The sequence below is a fragment of the Enhydra lutris genome, unplaced genomic scaffold (assembly GCF_002288905.1).
Source record: "Enhydra lutris kenyoni isolate GAN:26980312 unplaced genomic scaffold, ASM228890v2 scaffoldscaffold55, whole genome shotgun sequence".
Lineage (NCBI taxonomy): Eukaryota > Metazoa > Chordata > Mammalia > Carnivora > Mustelidae > Enhydra > Enhydra lutris.
The window spans coordinates 11947681-11964904 of NW_019154139.1; the positions used below are offsets into that span (position 1 = coordinate 11947681).

The window sequence follows — 17224 nt, forward strand, 5'->3', positions numbered from 1 at the left end:
ATTATGCCTCAAGGAAAGGGTTTATTCAAGAGGCAGCCAAACAAACTTCAGATCTTCTCCCTGAAGGGTTGGGGGTTGGGTATGTTTAAGGACAAGGGGTCAGCATGTAAGTGGAATGAAATATGCTAATTGGATAGAGGAAAAGACAGGTGCCTTCCTTTCTGAACAAGTGTGTCCCTTCATGGGACAAGCATTCAAAAATGTAAGTGTGATGAATGGGGGGACATCTCAGGGTGTGTCCTCACGGAGATTACTTTCATTCGCTCCTGGTCCCTTCTGCACAGTTGCAAGAATTCTTCCTGGTTTTCTCTTATCTTAGCCAGTCTTACTGGTGATTGGTCAACTTCTGCAAAACAAGTTCATAAATCAGTCAGGTTAGCCTAGAGTTTTCTTAGTGTAGAACAGTCCAGCATTTGCTATCTTACCGTGGTGATTACACACACACACACACACACACACACACACACACACACACACACAACACACACACATTGGAATTGGGTCCAATAACCCAAAAGACTTAGACTTCCTTTTAGTGACTTTTCAGCCGCTGCTCACATCGTGAGAACAGTCTTCCCAGAAAACACCTTCTTTCCCTTCCTCCCAGGATGGCTTTATTCCGTGGGGAGGAGGAGGCTGTGTTCATTCAAGTGATTGAGGGAACTAACCTAAGACCAGCAGATGATGGGTCGTTCCTCTTTAAAAATAAATAAATAAATAAATAAATAAATAAATAAATAAATCTGTTATTTTGATGTCAATACTCATTTATCTGCTTTCCATTTCATAAAACAAGTAGTCCACATCATAGAAAACTTGGTAACTACAGACAGATGGAATGAAGGAACACATAAGCACATCCCCCGCAGACAGAGGTGGCTGTCGTGGGACCTTGCTGAGTCTCTCAGGCTTAGATCTGAGAAGAGAAAGTGTGTACACAATTCTCATCCTGCTTTTCTCATCTAACTGGGTAGAAGAGACGTTTTCCACACTGCTCCAATGACGGGCTCTCCTGAACACCATCTGGATAGGTACATCATGTTCTCTCAAATGGATGACTAGTTATCTTGGACCAGTGTCCTAGTCCTGGGCCATGTTGATGGTGTCTAGTTTTTCACAACTATCAATTCTACTGTATGCAGGGATTAACTTTCAGTAACAGCCTTTTGCAAATCTCGGACTCCTCCTTGCAGGGCACTGGGGATGGAAGTTGAATCTGGGTGTGAGCAACAGACCACCGGCCAGACTTCCTGAGTCCTGCCTAATGAGAGAAAGGGTGGGAGCAGGGCGGGAAGGCGGTGGAGGAGTTGCAGAGCAGATTTTTATTTTATTTTATTTTATTTTATTTTATTTTATTTTATTTTATTTTATTTTATTTTGGACTTCATTTTCAGTCATCTCTACACCCAAAGTGGGGCTCGAACTCACAACCCTGAGATCAAGAGTTGCATGCTACATGGACAGAATCAGCCAGGCACCCCAGGCACGGTTAATTTTAAAATAAAGGGTTTTTTTTAAGTTTTAATTCTAGGGGGCGCCTGGGTGGCTCAATCGGTTAGGCATCCTGACTCTTAGTTTCAGCTCAGGTCATGAGCTCAGGGCCGTGAGATCCAGACCCATGTCAGGCTCCGTGCTCACTGCAGGGTCTGCTTGAGATTCTTCCGCTCTCCCGTCCCCTCTGCCCCTTCCCCGCTTGCGTCCATGCACACGCCTGCTCTTTTTCTCTCTCTCAAATCTTTTTTTAAAAAGTCTTAATTCTAGGGCGCCTGGGTGGCTCAGTGGGTTGAGCCGCTGCCTTCGGCTCAGGTCGTGATCTCAGGGTCCTGGGATCGAGTCCCACATCGGGTTCTCCGCTCGGCGGGGAGCCTGCTTCCCTCTCTCTCTCTGCCTGCTTCTCTGTCTACTTGTGATCTCTGTCAAATAAATAAAAATAAAATCTTAAAAAAAAAAGTCTTAATTCTAAATGCACTGGGTAGTTATATACAGTTTGGAAAAGAGCTGTTCTAAATATATGCACATGCAGCTTAAATTAGCATCAATATTTAGGTCTCCTTGGCCTTGAACCCCATGTGTACACCCAGAAAATCCTGTCTGTTCACAAATTTCCCTTCCAACCCCAGCATTTCCGGAGTCCCCGGGGATTATCATGAGCCACTGCTGGTCTTCCTTCTGCTATCATTAGATCATTGCAAACAAATGTCCTGACCCTGAGTTTTCTTAGTCGAAGACCATATTTTGCCTCTGCTAAACCAAGATTCCCTGGAGGCAGCCGGACCGGGTCGGGCAGAAAGGGAAAAGAAGTAGTTTACTCACCTCTGTGCCCTAATTGGGATCTTCTAGAAGGTTCCCTTGGGCGTCTGGACATGCTGGGGCTGGCAGAGGTAGTGCTCTCACTTCCCACCCTCGGACATTGTGTGTCTCGTGCAGCCGGGTCTGCTGTGCTGTTGGACACAGAGGCGCTCAGTGAGTATTTGTGTATCCACCAAGTTCATGAACGGTCCCTCTGCCCACAAATGCACACTCCCGGTGTGCATGCAGGGCTCGGCCAGGTGCCTGGCATAGACAAAGCCCAGGAAAGCCCTGGCTTCTCTCCCCCACCAGGGGTAAGTGCACCTGTCAGGGGCTCCCCAGCACCCTGCCATCCTTGTGTCCTACCGTTGACCTCTTCCTCGTTAGCTTGGCTTATCTGGGGTCTGTCCCCTTCCTGGGTCCCCAGGGCCGTTAGAGCAGAGACTGTGTCTTTTCTCAAGATGTCCTGGCCTAAGCTTGTACTCCATGACGGGCATGGGTAGGGGGAGGCAGGCAAGAACCTTTAGGATATGAATCCTTGTGTTTCATAGTTCACCCCCAAATTTGCCCCAGCTTATTAAAAAGCAAGAAAAAGTACCCGAAGAGTAAAGAGTATATTAATGCAGTAGAGTAAGAAGACCTCAAACACCTCCAAGCAGTGGTTCCCAACCTCAGCTGTACAGTGGAAATACTGGGAGAGCCTTTAGAACTCCCCAGGTGCAGGTCATAACCCCAGTCAAGGAAATCCCAGTCCCTGAGGACACGGGGGACCCACCCCCCCCCATCAGTAGTCATTGAATTTTCCCAGGTGATTCCAATTTGCAGTCAAGTTTGGAAATACTCCCGTAGGCCCTGGGTCCCTATTACGGGCTTCAGTTAACTAAAATCTGTGGAACAAACAAATGAATGAATGAATGAATGAATGAATTTATAATTATGAGCCTTCATACCCTCCGCAAAGGCTGGTGCGTCCCTCCCCGGGACCCCAGGAGGTGGCCTTGCTACCCAGTCCCATTTTACCCTCCCTATAAAATTAAAGAGGAGTTTTGAAATTCTCCTTTATTTCCCCAGGAACGGTTTTTACTTTCTACAGCTAGATATTTAATGTCCCTAAAAAGGAAAGTCTAGTGGCGCCTGGGTGGCTCAGTCGGTGGGGCATCTGCCTCCAGCTCAGGTCATGACCCTGATCCATGATCATGACTGAGCCCCATGTCAGGCTCCCTGCTCAGCTTCTTCTGCCCTGCTCAGCTCTGCCTGCCGCTGCCCTGCTTGTGCTCTCTCTTTCTCTCTCTCTCTCTCTCTCTCACTCTGTCAAATAAATAAAATATTTTTTTTAAAAAAGAGTCTAGAAATATAAACTATTTTTCAAACAAAATTCTTTTCCCAGCTCATTTGAAACGTCACCTATATCCTGGAAGGCTGCCCTCATGTCATTCAAGACGCAGGTTGGTGGCCCCCTGCGGTGAGCCAGGCCCCGCCGGATGCTGGGGACGCAAGCACCCCTGCCCTCCAGGGGGCACACCGCGTGGGAAGACGGGCAGCGAGCACCTACACGAAATTTGTGATTTCTGAAGAAATTTGTGATTTCTGAAGTGTGTGGGCAGCGTTTCGAGCGAAAAAGATGGGATTCTGGAAAAAAGAGGAGGGACCTCATTTGGCAGAAGGGTGCGGGCAACATCCTCTGTCTCGGCAGGAAGGACACTTTCCAACCAGCACGGCCCTGGGGGGATTTCAGGAAGACCAGGACCTCATCTGCCCTATGCACCCTGCACCCCTTCCTTCCTACCTCCTGCTCTGGCGACCGGCTCTTCTGCCAGCCCCGCCCCAGAGGGTCTGCGTGTAGCGCTCGTTGAGCTGCCTCAGCTCCTGCTCCAGCTGCCGGGTGGCCGACCTCAGCTCCTCGGCGGCCTCTGCCCTGGTCCCGTCCTCCAGGTGCTTCCAGCTCTCCAGGAGGCTTTTCACATCATTCATGAGTAGCAAGCCAGCCCCAGCAGCACCCAGCAGCCACGCACCTCTGGTCATGGTCAGAGCAGAGGCTTCAACGGCTGTCTGCTGCCCTCCCGCCCTCCAGAAGGGGACAGGGCCTGTGGCTATGAAATTTTTGACCTTAGCCATGAAGCCAGAGTTGGCTTTGGCCATCTGGTTGGCCCGAAGTCCCTTGACATGCTGAACGGCTTTGACACACCTATCGACGCAGGTCAAAGCAGCACCGATTTGGGGAATGCTTATTCCTTCCAGAGCATTGTACACCGCGGAGGTTTCCATCGGTATCACCTCGCTGGCTCTCTTTTGGGCTGTCGAATTGTTGTTGGTTTCTAAGAAACTTGTCAACACGCTGGTGGCAGCCGCTGCCACCCCCAGGCCCATCCCAGCCGTTGAGAGCATCAGACTGGTCCCTCCTGTCACGGGGGACAGGGCCAAACCCAAGAGGTTCAAGACTCCGGAGATAGTGCCCGAGGTGCTGGCCACCAGGTTGGTCTTGGTGAGCATCTTATGGGTGGCATCCACTTGGTCTGCGATGGCGCGAAGCCCCTCGATGCTCTTTTCCAGCTTACGCTTCTGCAGGGGAAAGAATAAGAGAAACATCTTCTCCTCCTGCGAGAGGTCTCCCGGCATGGACACTTCCTTCCATCGGATCAACTCTTTCATCAGGATGTGGTACAGCATGTCGGCCTCATCCCTGTGGGCAGCCCAAGTCATGGAATTATTTCTCCAGCTCTGGGATGGGCTCCCCAATAAAGCTAAAACTTCTAGGTCATCTGAGTTCTCTCACGCATTCAGGGAGCAGTGTCCTGGGCATGAAGCATCGAGACACAGGGTCCCTCTCTAGAGGGTCACCTGGGGCGGGGGGTGACCTGCATGTTTACAGTGGAACAAAGTCGAAGCCATCGCTCTGTGCATCCAGACTGGCTTGCTGGTCCACGCACCCACGGACGGCTCTCGTCTGGCTGTCCAGGGGACTAATGACCACTATGATGAGTACGAATGACTTTTGTTATCTTCTCTTAATGACTATAGATAGGCACACGTGTGTAATTTATACATCTAGAACAGCTCGTGAGCAAGGCTCTCCAGGGAAATGAGAGTCCTGACAACTGATAGAGGAGAGGGCTTGGTTTTCTGTTTTTCCGTTAAAAAGGGATCTACCTGGAAATCGTGGTTGCTTCTGAGGAAGAGAGCTGGGGAGCAGGGAACGGTCTGAGGGAGATTTTACTTTTGACTGTTTGCCCTTCTGCTCCTTTGAAGTTTTTTTTATCATATGCATGTACTAGAATTAACTCCGAAAATTAACAAAATAACACTTGCAAGGAAAAAGGAGGGAGAACGTCCAAGGAGACCCCAAATATGACCTCTTTTATAGAGAAGGGCTCATCGTTCGCCATTTGGTTTGATGGTGTTGTGTTATTTTGGCAAATCAGAAGTAGATTTCTAAAAAGAGGGCAGTCGTGCTTAGACACGGAATCTTCTGCTCTGTTCGCTTGTGAGCAGGGAAGTAAGTCATCTTAAGAAGAAGTAGTGAGGAAGGAAAAAAATTCTTCCATTAAATTAAAATTAAATTTAAAAAATTCTCTCCATTAAATTAAAATTTCCCCTGTATTTTGGAGATAAGATCACTATTATTCCATTTTCCTGTGGAATCGATTTGGTCTAGTTCCTGGAACACAAGGTTCTGCAGTCTCTGTGTTTGGGAATCACCGTTCTGAGCAAATTTGTCTTACAGGATCGGGGGCTTCCCAGGTGGACACCACTGGACTGCGCGGGACCCCGGAAACAGCTGCCTACAGCACGTCTCAGAATCTGACTTCTCTGACCCTTAGGTTTGTTCTCGTCCTTGTCCTACGTGAGCACCCACAACAGACCAGGCATCGGGTTTAATACTGGAGAGGAGGTCTTTGAAAAAGAAGGTAGGGCTCCTGGGAAAACCACGCTGAGACCAAGCAGTCCTGAGTCCTCCAAAAAGGGATTGTTGATGATCACTTTAGAGCCCTGGGCAAGGCCATCAGCAGCCTAAGGTAGACCAACCAACGGACCCCTGCCCAGGGAAGCAGCAGGAGCCTCCCAAAACTCCACCCCAGCACCATGTCACTCTTTAACAAAGACTTACTCAGTGTGTTCTTTGGGACGTTTCTGTACACGTAGGAGTTGAGCTCCCCTCCAACGAGTCTTAGAACTACACAGTGCTAGAGGAGGAAGGCTTCCCCAGATTGTCTGGACATAGATGGCAGAAAGGCGTCCACGCCCCTGCCACAGCGGATGGGGTGTCCAGACCACTGTCACAGAAGTACTTTGATACACCTGTAGGCTCTGAGATGCACTGCTGCATTGTCCCTGATGCTCTCTGCCAGCCCAGTGCAGAAGGAAAGTGGCCACCTGCCACGTTTGCTCCATCAGTGAGTCCAAGCCCCTGCCCCTGAGGACAATGCTGGCCCCGAGGGCAAAGTGACTCTCCCTAGATGACAAGCCGGTCTGTGATGGGATTTTGCTGAGAACCTGGGACTCCAGCTTCCCAGAAGCGTCTAGTTGGCCTCACCTGCTGGTCAAGGCTACTGTTCCCTTGAGAAAAGGGAAACCGTCTCTTCTGCCTTCACCAAAGGAGGGGGGACAAGCCCGTGCATAGACACTGTGGACGCGACCTAATTCACTCGAGTCCAAGTCCATCAGCCAGCAACATGCATAAAGGGCTTTGTTCTGAGCTGCCCCAGGATCAATGGGCCCCGTGAGTCTGAAGACTGGAAGAGGGACAGATGCGGGGAGGGAGGGAGGGAGGTACGTGGAATGGACTGTTCCCATCGTAAAAGGGCAGGCAGCTCTGGTTTGCATGTCTCAGGAAGATTTTAATAATTTAAGAGTTTAGGGTAGGCCCTGGAGCTCATTTTACAGAACCTATGGACCCTTGGGCAAGAGTAAGGACAGCCTCTCTAAGGCTGGGGCCAGGCTCTGCTGGAGAGCCTAAAGGGCTGGGCAAAGGCTGTGAAAGAGGAGGCCCAGGAGTTTAGGTCCCAAAGCCTAGACGTTCTGGTGACATGAGCAAGGATGGGGAAAAGGAAGCAAATTCTGCTTCTAGGAATCCATCGGCCAATAGGCGGAGGGTCTCGGCACCTGATAACGTGCTTACCAAAGGTTTTAAATCTGCTTTCCTACAAAAATGTTTTATGAGCATGTGTAAATCCTCCCGCCCCCTTTTCTGCACATTTCCGATTGCAAAAGGAGATACATAAGACAGCACGATCCACGCTTAGCCAGCTTGGTCCAAACACATTTGTATGTTTCCTGCCATGAAACAGGCCACAGCTTAGTGACAGAATCTGGATCTTAACAATCAGATTTCCTTCCCCAGCTCAAATATCCTGGGAGTCAGGTCGGTGCCAGACGCTGTTCTAGAGGCTGGGATTAGGTCTCTGGGCCCATCAGTCCAAATCCCCGCTTTTGTAGAACACACATTGTGGTGATTACCAACCCCCCCCCACCGCCACACACACACATCACTGTTCTAGGATTACCTGTCCAAACCACTTCTCGCCACCACCTTCTCCCAAGCCTCTGGATGAAAGATCATGTAGTACACTTGTTCTCTAGTCACCTTGCCCAGGAAATTTTTAATGATGTTCTGGCAAAACAGACTACCTAGTTATAACATTGTAGACAAGAACAGCAAGGTTAGAATATCAAAAATCTTAATGTCTTGAAAATTTCTCGTCATCTTGGTCTAATGATTTTAACCAAACAAACTCTAATAAGACTCAGTGCTACCCAGGACATGGTGAAACTGGTGATCTCTTAGGTTTCTGACTTGCTTTGTTACTCTACAGAAATGTTACTCTACAGAAATGTTACTCGTTTTCAATGCTCCTCTGTGCTTCACTGAATACTTGCTAATTATAATCGTCATTGAATGAATGCTTCAAGAATACATAATCTCGGGTGGTTTTCCTATTTTTTCAATACTTATTTTTCTCATTTTGGTTCCATGCCTTTTTGGGTTAGCTTGAGTTCTTAAATTATTTAATTTTATGAAATGGCTGTAGCATTTCGCTATTGGCAGCTGGTTTGCCAAAGCCACTCTTCATCATGCTAAGGTTTGTGTTTTATTCCTATATTAAAATATTTTTATTAGGATTATTTTCAGGCTCTAAGGAGATGATCATAATTTTCCTTTTTTTAATTTATCCCATGAATAGAATGTATTGTCTGCCTAAATTTCCATATATCGAATTGTCCCTGTATTTTCATGGAAACCTCAATGTGGTCATTGCAGATTTCCGTACCAATCTGCTATAGATTTACATTCCCTATTATACTTAATATGTTCATCTCAGGGTCACAAATATTGAGAATATTGAGGTATAGTTTTCTTTCTGTGTAATCAGTGCTTATTATTAGTGTTGTATTCATTCCCTGCTCAATACATACTGTGTTTTGTGTTTCTGGGGCAATTTATATGACATGAGAATTGCTTGTTTTCTGGAAGCTTCAAAGCACTTTCAAGATTTCTGATGTTTGCCACAGCTTCCTGGGATGCTTTTGATTTTTAAAGGTTTTTAATGTGATTCATAAACGTTTCTCCTCCCTGGCCCTAGCCCTCAACCATACCTCTTCCTTTTTTGAAGATTCAAGGGGCAGTAACAAAATCCGCGATATTTCAACTTTGGTTCTCGTTTTCTGTAAACAGGTATTTCTCACGTTCTTTGAAAAGATGTTTCACAGAGGAAGAAATACAATGGCCAATAAATACATTGGCAGTCCCCCAAAATTCATATTTAGGCCACAGCAAAATACCATCTCATCGGCCCCTTCGGCAAAAGTTAAAAGAATGAAAGCATCCTTGGGGCACCTGGGTGGCGCAGTTGGTTAAGCATCCGACTCTTGGTTTTGGCTCAGGTTGTGATCTTAGGGTCGTGAGATCGAGCTCTGTGTAGGGCTCCACGGCCAGCACGTAGTCTGCTTGAGTTTTGTGCTCTCTCTCTCAAATAAATAATCTTAAAGAAAAAAAAAGAATAAAAGTATCCCATGCTGCTGAGAAAGAGAGAAGGGACTGTGTCTTCTGAGACACTTGGTTGGAGCGGGAAGTAATAACACTTTCAGAACGATGATTTGGAGTATCTCAAAACATAAATGTGCGTAGGATATGTTTTGAGTATCTCAAAACATAAATTCCTCCTCTGGAAAGTCGTCCCCCACAAACAAAATGGCTTATACACAGAGAAGCATGTGTAAGACCCTCACCAATTCCTTGCAGTGGTCAAGAGAAGTGAAAACACCTGGAAATATCCATGTGGGGAGACCATCTACATTTAAACACACCAACATGAAAGAAGGACTTACAGACTCAAGAAAGAATGAACCCAATCTATATGAACTGACCTGGAAAGAGATCCAGGATTTGTTAAGTTAAAAAAAAAAAAGTGAATAACATGATCTCCATTTTTAAAAAGATTATATATGTGGTCTAGGACTAGGGGAAAATTCCGGGTGGAGGTACACCCAGTGGAGAGCAGGCTTAGCCTGGGGGAGAGAGGCTGAGGTTGGGGGAGGGAAGACCCACCCCTCTACCTTTGGCTCATCTGTCTTACTGGACTTTGTTACAGAAACCACATGCTTCTTTCACAATAAAAACCAGTAAAATAGGGGCGTCTGGATGGTTTAGTCGGTTAAGTGTCTGCCTTCAGCACAGGTCATGATCCCAGGGTCTTGGGAGCAAGTGCTGCGTCAGACTCCCTGCTCAGCCTGCTTCTCCCTCTCTCTCTGCCCGTCCCCCCGACTTGTGCTTGCAGACGCGTGTGCGCTCTCTCTCTCTCTGTCAAATACATAAATAAAATCTTAAAAAAAAAAACAAAACAGTAAAATAAAAACACCTTCGTAACAAGACATCCTTTTTCCTCACCCCCTGGTCATGACCAACTCTCCAGCTTGTGTGGTAAGGCGTTTAGTGTAGGGAACACTGTTAAGCACGTAGTGAGACAAGCAAACGTTGGATGAATTAATGTCATTAAATATTAATATTGTCACTAAAAAAAAATCTACATGTGCCAAGTTTTCCTAACCTGTTATTTTGACCTTTGGGGTCATTTTCATTACAGAGTATCTCCTATATGCAGAAAATGATTTCAATCTGATTTGTACCCAGTTTAATACTCTTTACTAATTAATGTTATAGATATGAATTGTTCTTATTTATTGCCGTAATTGTTCCACCTTAATCTGAATCACATTGTTTTAGGTGTTCTGCTCTTTCCTTCTTTGCTCTCTTTCTAGCCCACACAGACACACTGAAGAGGTCTCAGCTGACGTGGTAAGTGCTTTTGAGTGGCTGCGCATGAAAGCTCCTTGAAGGTAGACATGTCTTTGCTCTCCTGTCTACACTATACCTGGTGAACAACCCATAATGGGGGCACAGTTAGAAGAAGGGCTCGTCATTCACGAAACTGAATTTTTTTCTATTTAAAATTGTTGTTGAGGGGCGCCTTCGTTGCTCAGTCGGTTAAGCATCTGCCTTCGGCTCAGGCCATGAACCCAGGGTCCTGGGATTTAGCCCCACATTGGGCTCCCTGCTCAGTGGGGAGTCTGCTTCTCCCTCTCGCTCTGTCCCTCCCCCAACTTGTGCTCTCTTTCTCTCAAATAAATAAATAAAATCTTTTTTAAAAGTTAAAATAAAATAAAACTGTGGTTGACTGTCTTCCCAGTCCTGGACTAGAACAGACCTTGGGGAGATAGGGCTACCTCATTTTGTGGGGAAAAGTAAGAGTGAGTGAACGGGACCAAGGCCTGGCAGTGCTGGGTCTCCTTGAGATGGACCCATATCCCTTCAGTTTTAGGAAGCCCCTCTAAGACTTTGTGATTTATGCAGAGGATTAGAGACAAGTTTCATGAATCTTCATATTCCATATTCCATATCATTTCTGTAGTTTAAAATGTACCTTCTGGCAGGAGAGCTCAGAACATCAGACTACCTGGGAGGAAGCAGCCACCGTTCTCCCAGAAAGGGCTTCATACTCCTCTGATTGGCTTAGATTCCCCAGCACTGAGGGGCCTTGGCTGTAGCCACCCTCCGTTCAAGGACCACACACACACACACACACACACACACACACACACACACACACACACGAGCCCTCTCTCTCTCGGCTTCCTGTCTCTGCCCCCGAGGAATGATGAACTGGCCTGTCCATCTTGCTCCCTCATCTCTCCTCGGTTGGGCACACCCAGTTCATCAGCCAGAGGCCAGAGTGCTCCTGAGATCTGGGTTTGAGTTTACAGGGAGAGAGAGGCTCTCTTGGAGTAAACCACATAATGAAATCCACTTTGCCAGGGAGCGCTCTGGCAAATTCTTGGGCTCTAGAGATTCAAGCACAAGCCAGGAGATGCCATAGCCTCTTGTGCTAATATATTTTCCAAGGACCACTGAGTGAGGGGTGTGGCCGGACAGAGACCAAGTACAGTTACGTCTGGGTTCCTGAACGCACAAGTGAAAGCTGACCCCCAAACTCGCTGCACAAGCCTACGAGTTGAGGGGTGCAGGGATCGGTGGGGCTCATGCAGAGGCTGTATCTCAATCTGAATATATATTCTGATTTGGGGTTCATAAAATATGGTACCTGGAGCTTAGGGGCCCTGGATGCAATGTCTTGAATAGTAAGGGGGTTGTGAGCTGGATCTTGTGGGAAATGAGAATGAGAATGAGGCCTTAGACCCTCGCCTTCATTTTAGGATCTAGGACCACCCATACTCGGGGTCCCAGGCTACTTGCCAGTTTCCAGCATCTCCCCTTGTCGATCAAGACTGCACTGTGGTCAGAAGAATCTGAGGGAAGGGGAGTGTTACCTGGGAAGATTCCAGGTGATGCTGTAGGCAAGGTGCTCTGACCGCTCCCTGGTGCTTCTCTCACCGCAGGTGAGAGTGGGTCCTCAGCCAGAAGGGAGGCAGCTTCACCTCCTAAAGAAGAAAACAGACCCCACAGTCATCCAGAGAGGCGGTGGCTTCACACAGAGCTGACACCTAGGGAGTCAGACCTAAGAATTTGTAAGCATATGGAATCCATGGAAGACGGTGAGCCTAGAAGGAGAAGAGAGAACCAAGAATGGAACCCCGAGAAGTCCCAACATGAAAGAGGGAATTGGGGAACAAAAGGGACCCCCTAAAGACTCAGAGGAACTTGCCCAAGAAGTGGAAGTAAAGGGAGGGACCCAGAAGTCTCTTTTCTCTCTCCATTATCCTGTGATGATGCTGGACTTCTGGATAATGGGTGCTGGATGAATGGATCCAGTTGTCAGCGTCTCTTGGCCATTATTTGAAAGTAACAAGGAAAGGATGCAAACATCATCCATTAGAAACGGTGAAAATTAGGTACCATTTTTCCTGTTCTTCTAAAAGATGCCAGAAGTCAGAGAAATGAGTAAGACTTTGGCAGGAAAAGGAGAGACAGTGCCAGTAATCACACACAAAAAAAAAAAAAAAAAAGAAAGAAAGAAAAAAAAAAGAAAGAAAGAAAGAAAAGAAAAATGAAAAGGCCCTTTTCAAGGTGAAGGGCATTCCCAAAGTGCAGAAGTAAAATCTGTCTCTAAAATAGAATAATCTGTACAGATTGGCACCAAATTTGGATTGGTTCCAAGAACCAATGGACTAAATGAAGAAACACAGTGAGACGGGCCATATCTGTAGGAAGCAGTTTGTCCTTCAAATGGAGAGGAAAAGAGAATCCGCACTGTGAACAATTTGAAAACTGCCTGATTCCACAGCCTGGGGGAAACAGAAACAGAAACTCATGTAGAACGCCCACAGAAGAAAGAACAGTTCTGCTGGCACAGAACACAGTCCTGGCTTCTTCCTTATTTGAGTCTCCCATAAATAGCTGTCCCATGAAAACAAGCAACCGAAACAAAGTCTACTTAAAAAAATATTAACTCGACATCAAAAAAACAATTAACCCAACTGAAGAACGGGCAATGGACTTGAGTCGATGCCTCTCCAAAGAAGACACACAAGTGGCCAATAAGCCCATGAAAAGATGCTCAACATCACCCATTGTCAGGGAAATGCAAATCAAAATCATAATGAGATACCATCTCACACCCGTTAAGAAAGGGATTATTAAACAGAAAATAACAAGTGTTGGCAGGATTGTGAAGAAATCAGAACACTTGTACATTGCTCATGGGAATATAAAATGGCGCAACCAGCGGCACGTCAGATACCCAAAAAATGAAAAATAGAATTACCATATGAACTACTGGCAATTCCATTCCCGGGTATAATGCAAGAGAACTGGACGCTGAGACTCCAGCCAATCGCCGTCTTCCTGTGTTCATAGCAGCATCAGTCACAATAGCCAAAAGGGTAGAGAAAACCTAGATGTCCATTGACAGATGAATGAATAAATAGAACATGTGGTATATGGAATAGATACACAGAACACATACAAGGAAATATTATTCAGCCTTCAGAAGGAGGGAAGTTCTGACACATGCTACAACATGGATGAACCTTGAAGACATTAGGCTCAGTGAAATAAGCCAGACCCAAGAGACAAACATTGCATGATTTCATTGTATGTGGTTGCTAGAGGAGTCAAGTTCATAAAGATGGGAGGTAGAAAAGTGGTCGTGGGGAGCGGTGGGGCTGGGTGAACGCCTGGGGAGTCAGTGCATAAGGGGCACAGTTGCCATTTGGGAAGATGAGAAAGTTCTGGAGATGGCAGCCAAACAATGTGAATGTACTTAATACTGCTGAACGCACATCTAAAAAGGGATGAAAATGGTCAGTTTTATGTGATGCATATTTTATGACAATAAAAAAATATATATGTTCAACATCAAACTGGAAACAGTAAAAACAAAAACAGTTACAAATAGAAACAGAAACAAATAACAGAAGCAAATGGCATATAAAGAACTCTCCAGAAAGCTGTTGCCCAAAAGCTGATGAAAATTGTGAACAATTTAAAAGGAGAAAAAAAGGGGGCACCTGGGTGATTCAGTCGGTCGAGTGTCTGCCTCTTGCTTTCAGCTGAGGTCATGATCTCAGGATCATGGGATTCAGCCCCACATCAGGCTCTGTGCTCGACTGGGTGTGTGCTTGGAATTCTTTCTCCCTCTCCCCCTGTCCCTCCCCTCACTCATGTGTGCCCACTCTCTCTCTCAAATAAATAAATTAATTAACTCTTTTTTAAAAAGGGAAGAAAACTGTGAACAATTACTTTGCAATTACTTTTTTTAAAGCAAGTGCCGCAGTTTCCTGTACAAGAGCAAAACAGGGATTTCAGGGCTCAGCAAGACACCAGGAGGAAATGAAGAGGAAACTGGTCAGGCTTAAGAAGGAAGAGATGAGAAAAATAAAGCCATCACAAAAATAAATGTTATCAGAATTCTCGCGAAAGGGAAAAGATGTTGTTAAAAAAAAAAAAAGTTATCGATTGGGGTGCCTGGTGGCTCAGTCAGTTCAGCGTCTGCCTTTGGCTCCAGTCATGATCCCAGGGTCCTGGGATCGAGCCTCGCGTTGGGCTCCCTGCTTGGTGGGGAGCCTGCTTCTCTCTCTCCCTCTGCCTCTCCCCCTGCTCCTGCTCTCTCTCTCTCTCTCTCAAAATAAATAAATAAAATCCTTAAAAAAAAAAGTAACCGACAATGAAGACAAAGATGAAGACATAGAGCAAAGTAAAGTGAAAACAAAGGTCAGGCAAGAATGCACAGGATAAATGCAAAAGTCCAACATCTGCTCATTGGAATTCCCAAAGAAGACTGAGAAACATGAACAGAACGAATATTTAAAGTAAAAATCCAGAGGGCACCTGGCTGGCTCAGTCAGAAGAGAGTGTGACTCTTGATCTCGTTCGGGGTTTCAAGTTCGAGCCCCAGGTTGGGATTGGAGTCGACTTAAAAATAAATCTTTAAACCAATAAAATAAAGTTAAAATTCAAGAAATCTTTCTGGACATAAAAGAGCACACCATGTCCCAGGAGAATGGCCACCGAATGGTAGTATCAGGCCAGAGTCTAGCAAAGCTACCAGACTCCAAAGAGAACAAAAGGACCCTGGGGCCACCAAGCACATGGGTTTCAGACTTCCCGTAACAGTCTCGCAGCCCAAGAGCCACGGAGCAGCACCTGCAAGCTGTTGGTGGTGATCCTGGGTCTGTGTGTGACAGTGCTGTCATGCCTGTGTCCTGGGAGACTGGCATGCTATCAGTTCTTAGGAGCATGGAAAGAAACATTTTGATTCATAGTACCTTAGATTTACTTTTTAGGATTTACCCAGAAACTGATAAGCCTTCTATCTTTTTACCTCTTATTCAAAACCTACATACAGAACAATAAAAACAAAACAAAGCCTACATACACATACTTTTTATGCATTCATTGTAAGAAAAGCAGATGCTTTAGATAAACTTCAGAAAGAGGACACAATCCCTTTTTTTAAAATTTTTTCTTTTTTTAATTTCTTTTCAGTGTACCAGAATTCATTGTTTATGCACCACACCCAGTGCTCCATGTAATACGTGCCCTCCATAATACCCACCACCAGGTTCACCCAACTTCCCACCCCCCGCCCCTTCAAAACCCTCAGATTGTTTTTCAGAGTCCGTAGTCTCTCATGGTTCATCTCCCCCTCCAATTTCCCCCAACTCCCTTCTCCTCTCCATCTCCCCATGTCCTACATGTTATTTCTTATGCTCCACAAGTAAGTGAGACCATACGATAATTGACTCTGCTTGACTTACCCAACTTTTGTATCAACATGGATGGGACTGGAAGAGATTATGCTGAGTGAAATAAAAGACGCAATCCCTTTTGATGCTGTTGCCCGTGATGATGACGAAGCAAACTAGTATCTTAACTAGCGGAGTGTTTCACAACTTGCCCATGCATTTTCTCCCATATTGCTTCAAACCTTATTTGTAAGGTAAGTGTGTTTATGTTTCTCATACTTACTCAGGCTTCTCCTCGTGTGTGCCCAGGGGATGAGTTCAGGTTCACCAGCAACATGGTCAGCCCACTCAGAGCCTCTACCCCGGGCCCCCATAACTGCAAGGACCTTCTCTCTAACTTTGGAGTTTTAGGCAGATGAGACGAGGCGGCTCTGAGCCGGGTTTCCACGGCTCTGGGGAGCAGCTGACCCCAGTCCGCTCTACCACTTGCACAGCTAACAGTGAGCTCATTAAATAAGTGGCCACTTATCACCAGGCTGCAGGAAGTGCATAACTATTTTGGCCCACTCCTCCGGAAAAAGCCCCAGGGAGATGGGCCAGCCTCCAGCATTGTCCTCTGCTTGCTAGAGGATTTCCACAGGGTGTCACCTCTCCTCTGGACTGCAGATGTGTCCCTGGGGCCTGCTGTTAAGTGATGGGGGATCGTAGGTCCATCGGTCCTGGAGATGGAGGTCATCAGGCTGGTCCCCAGCCCGAGCTCTCCCTGTTGCTCTCTCACTTAGGAGAGTGAGCCCTTCTCTAAGGGAAGGTTATTTATTTTTATTTTTGTGGATGGGGCAGAAGAAGTTGAGGGAAAAGGAGATGCAAGGGAAGGGGCAGGGAGGTGCAGACCATGTGCAGAGGAGTGGAAACGGGGTGCTCTCCCTGCTCCCGCATCCCCGTGTTCCTCCCTCCTGCACTCATTGTCTCCAGAGCCCGTTACAACAACAGCGCAGAAGGCATCCTTTCAGATCAGGATACCTTTTCCTTCTTGGAGCCCATCAGAGGAGACCAGCAAGACCCCTTGGCTCATTCTCTGACCACATTTCCTTGTCTTCCCTCCCCAGAACCTCTTTGCCCCTAGCCCTGATTCTGCGGATCGCACAGAGTCAGGAGCAGACCCTGAGGTAGATTGCCCAGGTTCAAATGCAAGGCTTTCCCATTTACTTGCTGTGTGGCCTTGGGTAAGTGAATTAACCTCTCTGTACCTGTGTGCTCATCTTGAAAATGGGAGAAGGACATATGGGCGATTTGTCAAAGG

The 17224-nt window shown here is 46.5% G+C and overlaps 1 protein-coding gene across 1 annotated transcript; it reads right to left on the reverse strand.

The window, feature by feature from the left end:
* Positions 1–15: 15 nt before the first annotated feature.
* On the reverse strand, positions 16–16396 carry LOC111157596 (apolipoprotein L5). The gene is made up of 6 exons (XM_022519143.1): positions 16208–16396; positions 12109–12219; positions 7791–7914; positions 4076–4969; positions 2314–2441; positions 16–346 (listed from the first exon to the last, which is right to left on the reverse strand). Exons 1-6 carry the CDS (start codon positions 16296–16298, stop codon positions 195–197), a joined length of 1500 nt encoding a protein of 499 aa, XP_022374851.1. The 5' UTR covers positions 16299–16396; the 3' UTR covers positions 16–194.
* Between the last annotated feature and the right edge of the window lie 828 nt (positions 16397–17224).

Bases quoted from the DNA above. Each gene is read 5' to 3' on its own strand.
- LOC111157596 (XM_022519143.1), bottom strand. From the start codon at position 16,298: ATGGGGGCCCGGGGTAGAGGCTCTGAGTGGGCTGACCATGTTGCTGGT. The intron at 12,220-16,207 runs GTAAGTATGAGA...TTTCTTCTTTAG, and splicing joins ACACACGAGGAGAAGCCTGA to GAGGTGAAGCTGCCTCCCTT. The intron at 347-2,313 runs GTGAGTAAACTA...CTTGTTTTGCAG, and splicing joins ATCCCAATTAGGGCACAGAG to AAGTTGACCAATCACCAGTA.